General features: G+C 34.9%; 1 protein-coding gene across 5 annotated transcripts in view; it reads left to right on the forward strand.

Annotated features, from left to right (window-relative positions):
* The window catches only part of LOC133835162 (protein spire), a 59192-nt gene that overhangs the window by 26536 nt on the left and 16479 nt on the right, over positions 1–16177 (forward strand). For all 5 annotated transcript variants that reach the window (XM_062265064.1, XM_062265065.1, XM_062265068.1 and 2 more), the window contains 4 exons: positions 8456–8573; positions 9955–10064; positions 13782–13899; positions 13963–14048. In XM_062265064.1, the coding sequence (XP_062121048.1) occupies positions 8456–8573; positions 9955–10064; positions 13782–13899; positions 13963–14048 (432 nt within the window). The remainder of the gene's footprint in view (positions 1–8455; positions 8574–9954; positions 10065–13781; positions 13900–13962; positions 14049–16177) is intronic.

Raw genomic sequence — 16177 nt, forward strand, 5'->3', positions numbered from 1 at the left:
TTTTGTTCGTTCCGTTCGGTTCCGTTATAGCCGCCTGGCCAAAAAGACAACAGACAACAATGCGCCCAGGGATTATGTTTTGCCTCGACTCGAGAGTCGACGTCGAAGTCGAGACGCGTCGGTCAAACTATGAAACTTGTTTGCCGATTATTATCGATTGAGAGGCTTGGTCTCTTTTCTATTTTCTACCTTGCCAGTGATCCCCTCTCTCCCTCTTCTCTCCTCTCTCTCTTCACCAACTGCAGTGATAATGTGTGTGTTCACAAGTGGGAGACTGTGTTTTTGAAAGGCTTTTCCAAAGTTGGCCTATTCTTGAACTTTGTCTTCAAGTTTAGACAGCGACTTGACCAATTCGTTTTGGGGCTGGCCAAATGAGTTGCAAATTGTGCAAATATTTGAAGGTAATGCTCATAAATTTGCAGCTAAGATTAAAGAAATTAGCGAGATAATATTACAGAAGTAATTGAATGAAATTAGTAAGATAATTCTCCAGAGAACAAAAGGGCACTCTCTTTACGTACCCAAGAATTAGCTTTTCTCACTAAATATTTTGGATACTTTTATCAGAAAATTTCAAAAGTAAAGTTACTGCCTTACTAGCTTATGATTTTTTTAAAATATAAACTACTTCTTCAGCTGAAATATGTTTTACTAATATCTTATATTATTTCCTCTTCGAAAGATTAGTTTTCCTAATAAATGAATCCGCCTTTTCATCATATTTTGCAACTACAGATACCGGTGAAAGATAAATGAATGTTCTTTTATAAAATGTACGTTTAATATTATATTATATATTAGAACAGAACCGAAGAATTATCTTTTTTGACTAAATAGAGTATTTTTGTAGGCAAATTTCAGAGGTAAAGTTACTTCCTTATATATTTTCTTTTTCTATAATAATATACAAAAAGACTTTAGATCTTTCACATATTATTTCCTCTCAAAAAAGAACCCACTTCATCGACAAATTTCGCAACTACAGTTACTTATTTTATGGCTTGTGCTTTGCCATGCAACTCTTAATATTTAATTTATGTAAAACTGACAATTGCAGACTCGCTGCTGTGTAATGTGTTTTACCGCAAAAGATTTAAAGCATTTGTTGGCTGCCATAAAGCAATCTTACGTTTGCTGCTTAACTATAACTTTAGTTTATGGTGATTTTTTGCTGCTTGGTCTGTTGGCTATTCTTCGGCCCAAAACAGTGGCAAGCCAACGTCACATGGGACTAGAGAAGTGGCTAGTGATGGGTGCGTGAATGAGTAATATACAAAGTTGAAGGAGAGTAAAGTTATTCAATATGAATTGTAAATAAAGAGAGATCATCTGACTTATTAAGATATACTCTTGGAGTATTATTTGTTAAATATTTTTTTATATTTTCTTTTCGTGCCTTGCCTCGTGTCACGCTTCCATCTCTAGGCTAGACCAGTAGACCTAAGCAAGCAGCGTTCAGTGTTTTGTCTTGTGGTTTTTTGTCGCTATCAGGATTCACATTTTATGCAATTGTTTCCATAGAAAGAATGCCATGTATAAATACAGATACACAACAGCACAAGACAACGAGTGGCGAATGGAAGCCACCAGGTAGCAGCCAAGTAGCCAAGAGTAGCTCTTTAACTTGACTCGCACTTGGAGTTAGACTTGCAGTTGCAGTTGCAGTTGCATTTGTAGTTGGGAGTCTTTGTGGTGTCGTATCTGGCCAGTCGTGATCAATGTTGGGCCCATGCAGAGCACTCGTCCAGACCAGACTAGACAGACTAGACCAAGCACAACACACAACACAACACAACACCAACAAACGACAAGCGACCTGACCAGCAGAGCCACAAAAAAAATGCGACGCCAATGTAAAGCAGCAAATGCTGCTGAAAACGTTGAAATGTTGACAAGGCGCTCGGCGACAACGATTAAAATCTCTGGGGAGCCCAAAAGAACGCGCAAAGAACCAGCCAAGAGACAGAAAGAGAGAGGCAGAATGAGAGCGAGAGAGAGAGAGAAGGAAAGATCACACATGGATCGAGAAAAACTTACATTTGCAGTTGCACACACAAAAAAAAGAAAAAAAGAGAAATAAATGTATTTCTTTTTCGCGTTTGTTTTTTTTTCGTAAATTACAATGCAATTTTTATGCCACACAAAAGGTTTTTCCTTCCACTTGGCCATTAAGCACTTTACATTCAATGTGGCAAGATCAAAGTGGGCGCAATTTATGGCCGCAGATACAAAGATACGCAACCAGAATCGAGTTGCGGATTCGGATTCAGATGGCGCAGGTGCGGCTATCTTAGCGATGTTGCCAAGTGCCATGTGACAATATTTACAGTGCGAGTATCTATTAAATAATATTAGAATTGAATTTAGAGATACATAGAACTACCTTTTAGTTGGTATATTGTTTTATCTGTAGTATTATATACTGTATTATATATAGAGTCATATACGGTTTATCTACAAATTGTAGAGAAGATTGCAGAAAGGTTTCATATAGATAGTTTAATTCCTGAAGTAGCAAAATTTATACCTTTTACTTAGTATATTTTTGTATCTGTAGTATTTTGGTCGCTAATTTGATAAGACTTTCATTCACTAGTTGATTTTGCTTTTATATGTATTCAGCATATATTTTATATTAATTTGAAGAGTAACAGAATGGTATATTTTTTAAATACTTTTATCTATATTTGGTATATTTTTTTACCTTTAGTATTTTGAACTATATTAGGCTTCATTCTAAGTTGATATGGCTTGTGTCTGTATTCAGCAAACTTTTATAATCATTTTTAGAGTAACCAAATGGTATATTTTCCGAACTTATTCAACTATTTTTGGTATATTTTTTATTTGCAGTATTTTAATCGGCAATTTGATAAGGCTTCATTCATTTATTACTATACTATCTCTATAATTTAATGAAAATTCCTTATTAAAAATTACTTAATTGTTATCGATTGGAAATTCAAAATTTTTCAATCTTTTCTTATTAAAAATGTTTGCTTTATTAGTTTTGTATTGTAATTCGAATTTTATTAATTGAAATGTGTTTTTCGTGCATATTTCTATATATTTTCTCACACATCATTTAGTATAACGATTTTTCCATAACTTGTTTGCATTTCTTTAATAATTTGTTAGCTTATGTGTAATTGTTTTTTAATTTCTGTTTTTCGAATTTCCATTTTGTTAGCAATCAGGCTTAGGGTGAAGCTTTTCCTATATATTTAAAAACTAGCCATAGCTTATGTTAAGTTTGCCATCCATGAGTACTCGTAAGTCCATTCACTTGTCCATGCTGCGGTTTGTGTTGTATTTCTATATTTTGGCTGATATTATCGCGATAATTCGTGTCCCATTTACCTGTTGTAGTTGCACACGCAGGCGCGCCCGTCTCTCAAGTGGTTACTGTAGCTGCGGTTGCGGTTGTAGTTGCGGTGGTTGCCACCGACTCCGCCACCAAGCAGGTTATACAATTTTAGATTTGCGCTTTTCCAGTTTGGCAGCGATGAGTCTGCGCGCGAGTCTCGCGACTCAATGAGTTTGCATGTTTGACCCAAATACGAAAGCCAGAAGGAGTAGGCAACAACTAGAGAAAGATCGAAAGAGACAGACGGAGAGAGACGGAGGGGGAAGAAGTTGCAAGAATTATTAACTTTGTGTTTGGCAAATAGAAAAGGTTCCATTCAGTTCACACATATCATAACAAAAGGTATAAGATACACGACACTCGACTTATCAGTTGAGATATGAATAGTCTGCGGGTGAAAGTGAATGTGTGTGAGTCTTAGGTTTGAATAATAATGCCAACTGTGAATGAGTGCGTGCGTCTTTATTGTGTTTGGGTGTGCAACACAGTAGCTTCATAGTTCCGAGGCCTAGAGAATAAATACGCCCTGCTAGAGGTCTCTCTCTTACCTCTATATACAGATAGTACCAAGTATATAGTATAACTACATATACTGTACTTATACTTATCTATGTGCTATGCAGCTTTTGCTGTTGCATGTTTTCAGTCATTTGCTTTGCCCATTTTCTTCTGGTGTCTTTTGCCTCGACACAACACTTGTGCGTTTGTTTCGGCATCGACGTGCGAACTGGGTTAATTTTCCATATACACATCCATAAATATATATGTATATATACAAGCATTAAATTATTGTACAAATACCAAAAGATTCGCACGATTTGCGACGCAAACAAAACTAAACAACAAGAAAATCATAATAATAATAATTATTATTATTTTTTTATTTTGCCTACGAATTTCACATTATTTTCTTTTAATGAATGAACTTCTCTACGGCCTTTCAATGGGTTTCGCTTACAAACACTTTGCTGACCAGTTGTGCAGTTGCTGCTTCTGTTTTTCGTTGATAAAGTCAAGCAGAGATTGTTTCAGTTTATAGATAAGAATCTCTCTCTAGAGAGAGTGTAATTACGAGATAGTAGCAAACAGCTGTCGATTACTCACTGTTATTCAATCGGTCAGCGGAGCTTTGTTTAAAGAGATTTTGACTGCTCACAGCAGCTGAGAGTTATCAGCGGAAAGTATGCAGAAATTGGATAAAAAGCTATGATAAAAACCTAGAGAAATGCAATTTTAAATCATTTAAAATTTTGGCGTTGTTTTGCATTTTAAGTTCATTTAAAAACAAGTAAGAAAACTCGACTCTAAGATACCCACTACCCATTGTGAATAAAAGCAAAACAGTGTGGTATAAACTTGAAAATTCATCAAATATACCACAAAAATAATAAAAACAAACCAAAGGTCATATTTGGTATATTAGTATCCCATAGAGTGTAAAGGCCATATTTGGTATATTGATATACCATAAAATTCAAAGGCCACATTTGGTATATTGATATACCATAAAGTACAAGGTCATTTTTGGTATACTAATATACCATAAAGTGCAAAAAATACCAAATCGATAGCCAAAGAAAGTGTCATGCATACTTCACATGAATTAATAGTAAATATTCAATCTGTACAATATTAGATAGTTAAGAAAAGTAACAGAAAAATGGATAAACATTACTGAAGACTACTGAAAATGTTACATTCAACATTTTACATGTAAACAACCAAAACGTTTGTGGCTAACACCTAGAATGTTTAAATTGGACACCGAGACAACAGTTTAGAAATACAGAGAATTGTCGTTGCCTTGTTTGTTATTGCAGTAAAGATCCCATGATAATAAACCCTCGTGTAGACAGTCCCCTGAAGAATTACAGCAATTACATTTTACAGCCCTTAATTGCAGCCGAGTTCAACCTGAAGCACGCCCAGCTACTTTAGCTTTGGTAGTTTGCTTGGTCGCAGGCCCACATGTTGTTTCCTGTGTGTCGGTGATTCGGCATGAAAATACATTTTAAAGCTTGTACTTGGGCTAAAACGGTGACTAAAAACGGCGTCAAAGCCAAAAGAATCGCTAAGCAATAACAAAAACAATATCAACACAACAATAGCAGCTGGTAAAGTAAAAAAAAGTGAACATGGAGGTCAGGCAAAAGGTTAAACTGACAAGATTGACAAGCGGCACGCCAAATGGCAAGGGGAAGGTAAGGAGAAGAGAGAGACCAAGCCAAGCCTAGACAGAGGGAGGCGAATTGGCGACGTGTTGGGAACCTTTTTTTGGTTTTTGGGGCACAGCCTAAACGAAAACAGCCTGATAATTGCGGTGTTGCATGTTTGCGCTTCGGTTTCAACTTTGATATTACTAGAGAGCAGTGCAAGGGGTGAGGAGAGGGGGCTGTCTTGACACTCAGCTAAGACTCTAGCTGAGAACACCAACGAGACGAGACTAGTTAGAGGGTGTGTTATTGCTCGCTCCACATAGCTGCTTAATAGATATGCAAACTACCGGGGAGTATTACTTTAGCTATAGTCGAGTTGTAGTTCCCCTTCGATGTTGGCATCGCGGAATTCTTTTGCACCATCAACAATGCACATTCCCATTCTTCTCCCATTCCATTCCAGTCGGAGTCACTTTGCTGCTGGTCTTCTGGTCTTTTTTGTTTTTGCTAATTGCATGGGAAACTTCACAGGCCCCACAGCTCACAGCTCACAGCTGAGCTGATGTTGTGGCTAAAGCCTGCAAGAAGTCTCAGGGTCGTTAAATGTGTTTTTCTTCTTTTTTCTAGCTTTTTTTCTTTCGTTCGTTTTCCCTCTGCATCTGGCATAATTAGAGCTTTGCTAAAAGGTTGTACAGCTTTGTCACAACCATTTCGTTGACCAACTCGCAGAGATGTTGCTGCGACTGCCAAGTGCACTTGAGATTAGATAATCGGTTAAATGATGAAGAAATATATATGGTTCTTTACTTTTTAGTATATATAATGTGCAATTATGTTACGTGTATTCTTAAAGTATTGATCTTCTGCGTTTTTACTTGTATTATATAAATAGTGAAGAAGATTTAAGTCTCTGATAACAGTTCTTTGCTTAAATTTATTAATTCAATGGATCTACCTTTTATTATTGATACAACTGACAGGGAAAGATAAGAAGATGAATATAATAAATTGGAATAGATAGATTTATATTGTAAGATTTCATTTAAAGCACTGATAGGTAATTTAATATTCATAATACCGTCAGCATATCAAATATGATTAATATAAAACTATCAGTGATTTAAATAAAATCTTAAATTTTTTTAAATAAATCTTAACATTGAATCTTAAAATAGAAATTCTAAGGATTCAATTTATATTTTTCGTTATTAATTGAACCTCTTTTCTTTTCTTGTCGTCTGTAGTTGGAAATTTAAGTAAAGACATAAAGCTGCTTAAATCGTCTTCAATACTTAAATGAAACAGTTTACTGCTATATTATTTCCTTCTTATTTCAATAGTTGTTTATACTAAATACCTTCAACTTCTTATCTTAGGAACTTCTCATACTGAAGTTCAAATATCAATATTTATTACAGCTTTAAATAGCAAGATTCTTCTAATCAAATTGTCTTCAATTTGATTAAAAATCTTGATATTACAATAAAATAGTTACCAAAGCTCTAAAGCATAAAGAATTTCCTTAACAAGAACAGGAGCAATTCATGTTGGAAGTTGCTGCAATCAAAATAAATTTACAAACTCGAGTTGATTGCAAAACACACGCAAATTAATGTTTTGTTCTAGCCTTGTAAAGTTGGTCAAGTGGTTGCCACTTTCTAGGGTATCTAAACGCCTTGAAGTGCGATCTTAGCTGCGGCTTCTTACGAGTATTCATTTGCGCATTAATTATGCGCAGAAGTTGTTGTTGTTGCTGGTTGTTGTTGTGTGTTGTTTGTTGGAGTTGCAAGTTCTAGCAAATGATGTAAGCGCTGTCAGAGTCGCAGAATCGAAAGCCGCAGCCGCAACAAGCTGCGAATGTTGAGAGCATTTAGCTGCCATTTGTTACCACGCACACACACTTGCCACATGTTGCAAGTCTGGCTTTGAAAATGCCAGTCAGCCAACGGTGGCAACTGCAACATCGAATGCGCAGCTGTCACAATGTTTTATCATTTAATTTTCATAATAATAACGAAATCAAGTGGAACACAATGAGCGACAAACACTGAGACTAGCATAACAGAGAGAGAGAGAGAGAGGTATAGAGAAAAGAGTGAGAGGCAGCGAGAAGAGTTGATGTAATCCGCCTTTGGAGTTTATTTTTTGTGTGTGTGTTTCTTTTGCGACAGCGACGCGTGGGCGATCGCCCAGCTTTTGATGAGCGACTTTAGAGTGGATTGAAGTTGACTGCTAAACTAGAGACAGGTCAGAGGAGAGGGAGCTGCAGAGGAAGCGTAGGGGGGGAAGGTGCTCTGCTGGGGTTCAGTGGCAGCTTTGAAACTAACGCAATCCACGTTGTAGTCGTCAGCTGCAAATTGTTATTTAACGGCGTCTTCAAGATTTGGTTGTCTTAACACTTTTGGCAAGTGCTTTGGCTTTGGCTTTGACTGTGACTGAGATTGTTAGTGTTAGTGTGGCTTTGGCCAAAGTGAAAGTGAACAATAGCAACTAAAAATAAACAACAACAACATCAGCGATATGTTGCCACTGCACTTGGGCGACTCTCGCTGTTCAAGCTGCCGCATGCCGCCGTTGACTGTGCTGCACCTGAACTCGAACTTCAACAGGTAACAACAACGACAACAACAACAACGGCGGAGCCCAACAACAAACCTACAACAATTAGTGTTTATTTGCGCGTTGTTTCAGTTTCTACGAAGCGTCAACTTCAACTCCAATTAGAGTGTCAGTTTAATGAACTGACAGCGTGCAACACTCGGGGGCAGCACTAGCTCAAGTCCCCTCAAAGCCACCGATCGCCAAAGGGGCAAAGAGTCAGAGTGAGAGGGAGAGATAGAGGGGGAGAGGGAATTTCAGTGCGTCCTTAACCTTTGCACTGCTTAATCATAATTTCCATTAACGTATTTGTCTTCAATTTCTTCAATTGCAGATTATGAGCGAACTGGCGGAAGTTGTTTTCGCCGCTTTGGACTCCAATCTGGCGGTGGACGAGGAATGCCAACTGTCTCCGGAGCTGGAAAGTCTCTTTGACTTCATGATGGCAGAAGGTGAGTGTGGCTAAAAGTGTTAAAATAGCAGCTAAAGCTTCAGTTAAGAAATTAGAGTTGAAAATTAAAACTTATTAATTCAAATGTAGCTGATAGTTCATTTAAAAAATAACAATAGAAAACTAAGCAAGAAACTAAAGTGGAGTAGAAAGTAGAAAAATATTCGAAAGAAATTAAATAAGATATTTTAATCTGATTCATTAAAGAAGCTATGATAAATAGATGATCCGAATTTAGAATATTCTAACATAAAAATAAATTATTGGGAAATATTGAATAGAAGCAATGAAAACAAGTTTATTCTCTTCAAGAATAAATTGTTTGAATAGTAACAAGTAAGAAAGCTATACGAGTATATACCAAAAGCTATATTTGGTATATTGACATAGTAATTCATTCAAAATATACCATAGAGTGCAAAACATACCAGATTGTCAGCTGAAGAAATTTATCGTTGAAAAATATTATAAAAAGCGTAAAATGTTAAAAGAGTTAATTCTTGTTAACAATCAAATTTTCAAATAGAGCAATTTGAATTTGTACTAATATAAATTTAGAAAGCATTGAATTTGAACTCATTTGCAATTTTTCTTAAATCTTTATCTTTGAATCATATACAAGATCGTCACCTAAAGAAATTGATTGTTGAGAAATATTGAAAAAAGCATAGAAAGAAGTTAATTCTCTTTAACAATAAATAGTTCAAATAGTAAAAATTTGTACTAATATAAACTCCTTTGCAATTTCTTTTAAATATTATATATTAGTCATTTCTCTAATAAGCTTCACATATAAAGCAAAGAGTGTTGCTCAAGTATCTTTGAATACAGCTCAAAATATGTTTTCTTAAAGTGACTCAATTACTTCTAATCTCAGCTAGGCTTCAAATATAATATGATGCAATCTTAATGGAATTGCAAACTTAAGCTAACCGAGCTGTAAACATAATAATCTTTTATACTTCAGACGTTCTTGTTGACTAATTGTCACGCCAGACATCTCTTCAAATGGGGGGATAAACACCAGAAATGAAGCTTAGCTTGATTCATTACACAAAAAAAGCAATAACAAAACCATTCAGAACAAAGCTATCGGGCTCAGCTTTCATAAATAGAGACTCTATCTGGCAAAAGGCCCTGCAAGTTAATCACATCAAGTAAATGTAATTGCAAGGTCGTTAAAAGAGTGAATCACGTAGGCACCCGCATATCTTAAGGTCTCAAATATGTGAGATTTACTCGAGGCAATTACGAATGAAATATGGTGAAAATCAGCGCTTGACTTTAGATTAACCAATTCGTCACACTTACAGCAAAATTTTGCGTGTGAAACTATGTTTGATTTATTGTAAACTAAATTGTTCTTGCCTCGATTATTGCAGAGACAGACGATGATTGCATTGATGAGGGCATCGACGAGGGCGACAAGCGCTGGGACGATGAAACGGAGGAGGAGCGCAACAATACCAAAGAACTGGAGCATATAATCGAGGTAAGTCAAATACACGACGTCGCCGTCGACTTCAACTCGTTAAAGAAAAATCACAAAATTAATCGAAACCAAAGCAAAGGAAAACGACAACAAAAAAAACTCTTGACATTTTCCTTGGCATTTCGACATTTTGGCAGGCCGCTGATAAATTGCCAAAACACGAATGCAAATTGAATCAAATCAAAGTTTTACCTTCTGAACTTTTGGCGCCATGAGTCAGATCTCATTTGAGGGTATCAAATACCCTATAATAGGTTGGAAAGTTATAGCAAAGGGTAGCTTAGTTTTTTAATGAATGTAAATTAGAAATGTCATTGAATGAACTAGAAAAGTGGAATACAAAAATTATTTGAAGAACATTTCTATTTCTAAATTTATACGCATATTTTTTTTAAATACTTATAGCTATACGAACCAAATTTAATTTTACACATTATTTGGAATATTTTAGAATAAGAGAAAGATTGAACAGCAGATACTAACTATTTGAAGCAAAAGATTGCAGAGTATCTATTCTAAGAATAGTTTGTGTTTAGAACATGTGAGAGTAACTAAGAAATAACTTGTTATCTTGTATTTATTTCTTAGATGCTCATGTACTCTAATTACACAAACTATGTTTAACTTATTACAGTAAATCTTTATCGAAGAATATGCAAAGCATAGCATATATCTTTTTAAGAAAAAAAAATTCTGAAAATCTGAAATTCTTTATCTTCGAAACTTCAAAGTTCTGTTTAATCTTTTTATAATTTGACAGCAATTATAAATGCTTAGTTTAAAAATACTTTTTAGTGTTTTAGAGTGAATAAAATGATATATTTTAGAATAAGATTGGTCAGAGAATTAGACATTTCTTTGATGAGCAATTACGGAATATAATAAGGAATAGATAAGAATAATATCTACCATTTTAGAGTCACTCAAACTATATCTCTTATAATAAGATTGGTCAAGGGTATAAAAAGAATAATTAAGAATAGTTTCTATTATTTTAGAGTCATTCAAACGATATCTATTAGAGTAAGATTTGTCAGAGAAAAAGACAGTTTTTTCATTAGCAATTACAGGATATAATAAGAAATAGTTAATAGTATTTTAGAGTCAATGAAATGAGATCTTTTAAAAAGGATTAGTTAAAGAAGACAGTTCTTTCATGAGCAATTATGGTGTATAATAAGAATAGTTAAGAACAGTTTCTACTATTTTACAGTCACTCAAATGATATCTCTTAGTATAAGACTTATCAGAGAAGACATTCATTAGCAATTACAGGGTATAATAAACGTAGGCAGTTATCAATTAGAGCTGGCTGCTTTGCAGGAGTGCCTTTTACGAGTGTGTGTGTGTGTGTTTGGCTAACCTTTTGACCAGGCTTTGACTGCTCCATTTGGCATACGAGCATAAATGTATCCACAAGATACGAATAGACAGTGTTGTCAGTGCTTGGAGCGCACAGTGTGGGAAAACTTGTTTGGCGCACGTTGCATGGACACAAGCGGTGGCAAGCAAGCTAGCAGCAGTTACAGTTAACCAAGTGAGGTGCACTGCTTGTTACCAGCATTCGCTGTATCTTTGTATCTCATTGCGAGTCGTTGCCGCAGCCGCAGTTGTAGCTCTAGCTTTAGCTGTAGATGTATCTGTATCTATAACGCGGCTAACCGCAAAATAGCAAAAGCAATATGAACAAAAGCCAGTTGGCCAGGCTCAATTGCGGCGGGTTCTAGATTACAGACAGCGAGACCTGACTAGACCAGATAGATAGACAGATAGAGCGAGTGATCAGAGAGACAGCAATTTTCATATTGCGGCAGTGCAGATATTAAATAACCAAATTGCCATCAAGTTTCGCCGCCGCGGAATTTCGTAATAGGAAATCATTGCAGGCTGCACTTGATTTCACAGCTAAATGCGTTGTAGGAATGACTTGTTTCTCTCCTCTCTCTCTTTCGCTCTCTTCATTCAATTCCCTCGTTATTTAGGAAAAGATCAAGATCATTTGATAATTTGACATTGAGGCGTGTGATAAACACAGCGACGCCTTGCTGATTTGAGCCACCGCGTCTAGCTTTCTGCCCCAATGCACATTTGTTCATCATCATCGTCATCATCATCATCAGGTGCAACAGGTTCTTCTTCTTCTTCTACTGCATCTTCCCCATTCTTTCTCTCTAATGAGGCAGTTTATAGAATTGACACATTACTGTCAGGCAACAATGAGCAAAGTCGCGACACGACACGACAACAACATTTTCCACTTGCCTGATTTTTTGCTTCCTCCTTCCTCCGCTCTCACACCAAATGAATTGTGCTTGAATAATCTTCTGCCAAGCACGTGATTGACCAGCCAACAACAACAACAACTACTAACGTAGCTCGGGTTTATTATCAATTGTGCAAGTTTGCATGAAGATGGCCCAGTTAGCAACAAAGTATCTACTTTAGTATTCGTATTAGCACAGCTGAATGGCTCTAATTAGGAATGCAATTGCAGCTGTTCTGTCACGATGAGACATATTTCGAAAGTGGATGGATGGATGGATACAGCTGATAGATTGCTTTGAGAGCAGACAGATAGAATGCTGTATTTAGTAATTTCTAAAGATTGGTTGTTTAAACCAACAGTTTTACTTTTGCTTAAATTAAAATTAAGTTTATATACAAATCTTTTAAAAATGTTATTAAATTCTAATATTTAATATTAGTGACTTTAGCTTATAGATCTAAAAATGCTTTACAAAATTAATCAAATATTTCGAAAGCTGTAGATGGATGAATGATAGATTGCTATTATAGGCATATAGAATGCTGTATTTAGTAACTTGTAAAGTAAAACAAGCTATAGTTTAAGTACGAAATTCTTAGAAATTTTATCAAGTTCCAACATTTAGTATTAGTGACCTATAGATCTAAAAATACTTTACAAGCATTTAACAAAACATTCCAATAAAATGTAAAGTTAAAGTTAAAATTTTAATTAAGTTAATATTAAAGTTGAAGTTAATATTAAAAATAATGTTAATGTTAAAGCTAAAGTTAATATTAAGTTAAAGTTAAAGGTAAAGTTGGAATTGAAATTAAAGTAAAAGTTATTATTTAAGTTATATGAGAGTGAATGTTAAAGAAAAATTCAAATAAGTTATTACAAGTTAATATTAATGTTAATGTTAATGTTAAAGGTAATGTTATTGTTAATATTAATATTAATGCTAATGCTAATGCTAATGCTAATACTAATGCTAAGCTAAGCTAGAGAGTTGATCAATTATAACCGGCAGAAATATTAATAATTCATGACAATTGATAGAGAATTAAAACAATAAGTGAGCAGAATTCAGTTTATATTGTTGCTAAGCGAAGCAAGGTAAAAAGGCTTGAAAAGTAAAACATTAATACGTAAGCAAAGCTAATTTATCTAAATTTAGTTAGATAAAGTGTCAGACAGTTTAATAAAAATACAGCTAAATATGTATATTAAATATATATAAATACTTTAGTTGATAAAAATATAACAAAGAAGGAATTATTGTCAAAGTTAAGTCTTTCAGATTAATAGATTCTTAAGTATATCAGAAGTCTCTCCACTTGCCCTTTCGCATAAGTAAACAGAAAAATTCTTCAACTTAATTAATTACCAAGCAAATTTTACAAACATTTATTTATGCACCTCATAAATGATGTATCTAATAAATTGCTTCGCTTTTTTTTACTCGACAGACCTGCAGAAATCACATAAAATCCGCTTCACCTGAGAACCATTACAAAGCCGTTTGTCGCGCCTTGGTAACGGAAACAATAGAACTGCGAATTTTTCTGCAGCAAGTGCTAAACAATGGTAAGTCAGAGACAAATATGATGTTGAACCATATATGTTAAGTATTGTTTAAAACATTTCTAGGAGGAGCTGAAAAGTTTATCGAAGCCACATCTCAAACATCTCAAACGACACAGAAAGAACTGGCGAAGCTGGGCTTCAACGACTGGGTGAGTTACCCTATAAACTACTATATATAGATATGGTTTTTTTTTTGTTGCTGCGTTATGCAATCATTACGAAAAACCGCTAATGGACTTTAAAGTGGAGCTACACTCGGATTGCAGAGTGAGACTGAGACTCACGATTCATTGGCTGCTATTTTGGCGCACCTCTTCCAATTCGAAAAGTAGTCAACTACATACCATCGTCATCGTCATCGTCATCGTCATCGTCATCATCATCACAATTATCATTAACATTATCATAGAGATCACGCGCTTTATTGTGGTTTGTTCAGAGAGAGGGGGGAGGAGAAGTTTTTCCGCTTGCTCTTTTTTTTTCACAAACCTCAACTGGGCCAAACGAAAAAAGTGAACCATTTCACGAAATTCACTTTTAATTTTAATAATCGACTCGCTGCCCATCATCCTAATGAGTTTCTTCGACTCTGTTTTTGGTGAGATACATTTAATGGGCGACACATTAACGCCAACAATATTTCGATTCACATTCGCTTTGGTATGTGTTTGTTGTTTGTTTGTGACCTTTGGATGAAAAATGTCGAGGCCGTTCAAAGGAATTCGCTTGTGGTTGCCATTGGACCTCCAAAAACTCATTGAGACACACACGCAAATTGGCGAAACACGCAAACAAATTTATTATTTCAGTTGAGAAATTCGAACTGATATTAAATGTATTTAGCTCATTTGCACCTCAAGGTGTATAAGTTCCTGCGAACAGCTTGCGAACGAGTTCAATTAAGATGTTTAACTCAATTTGAACGATATAAAAACAAGCCATGATAAATGTAGCGATCAACTGCAAATACGATATGAATTGAAAGATAGAATAATAATACTTGTTTTACAGTTTTTTTCTCCTATAATTATAAAAGTTTTAATCTTTTTCTGTGGATCATTTTATTAGTTCAATTTCACTCTCTTTAAGTATGAGTATTTTAAGAAAGACTTTTCATTTTGTATCCCTCTCGAAAAATCATCGTCAATACTTTAAATTCTTTTAATATCCGCTAACTAAAGGGTAGAAGCTTTGGGCCTGCATAAATTGTATTATGATTCTTGAAAATTTGGTTACGATTAGTTCAAAATTGTAAAAGGTATTTGAGCAATACTTTTGTATGGCAAAAACACCAACAGCAATCTGGTTTATTTTGTTCTTTGTAGTATATTTTAAATGTAGTTCTATATCGATATACCAATTATAGAATTTGGTATATTTTAAACTTAATACCGTACTGTTTTAATTTAATTCACGATGAGTCCTAGATGCATTGGCTAAGAATCTGGTATATTTTGTACTCTATGGTATGTTTTTAATATACTATATCGATATACTAAATATAGTCTTTGGTATATTTTTTAGTATTTTTTTGGGTATATTAATTCGATATATCTTTTATTTTTGTAGTATATTAATTTGGTATGTTTTTAGTATTTTTGTGGTATATCAATTTGGCATATTTTTAGAATGTGGTTTAATTGAAAATGGTATTTCACAGTAGCTTTCTTTCTTGTTTTTAATATATTTTCCATAACATTAGCCAATTTGGCTATAGCGCAGCTCGTTTACAGCCAAGCTGACCCTTAAACACACCCTTGTCAAGTCGCCTTGGGAAAACGCCCAGCGCGAATAATTTTTCGCACGTTGCCAAAGAAAAACCGCAAAAAAATGAGTTCGCGTGTGCTAAACTACAAGCAGGAGGAGGAGGAGAAGGGAGGGTATCACATGTCTTATATCATGCATGCTATATACTATATATTTGTATATGTTATATATCCATGACAAGAACACCTATCAAAACCACACATAAGTAATTTAATGAAGGAAATTTGCATACGCTTGATTAAAAGCTATAAAGAAAATAAAGGCGAGGTAATCAAAGACTATAAAAAACAAAGAGAGAGAGAGAAGAGAGATGGAGGGAAGAGAGAGATAGGGAGAAGAGAGAGTGAGCTTGATTCTTTCTATAAATGTATTTTACAACAACCGAGCGATATGTAATTTCCAGCAATTGTCACAGTTTTGATTAAAAACTCGGGTCTCTCTTATCAGTCATTGAATTGATAACGTAGTTTTGTTCGAATCACCTGTCTATTGAGTTCTACACACTATAGAA

This window comes from Drosophila sulfurigaster, chromosome 2L (assembly GCF_023558435.1).
Source record: "Drosophila sulfurigaster albostrigata strain 15112-1811.04 chromosome 2L, ASM2355843v2, whole genome shotgun sequence".
In the NCBI taxonomy this organism is placed as follows: Eukaryota; Metazoa; Arthropoda; class Insecta; order Diptera; family Drosophilidae; genus Drosophila; species Drosophila sulfurigaster.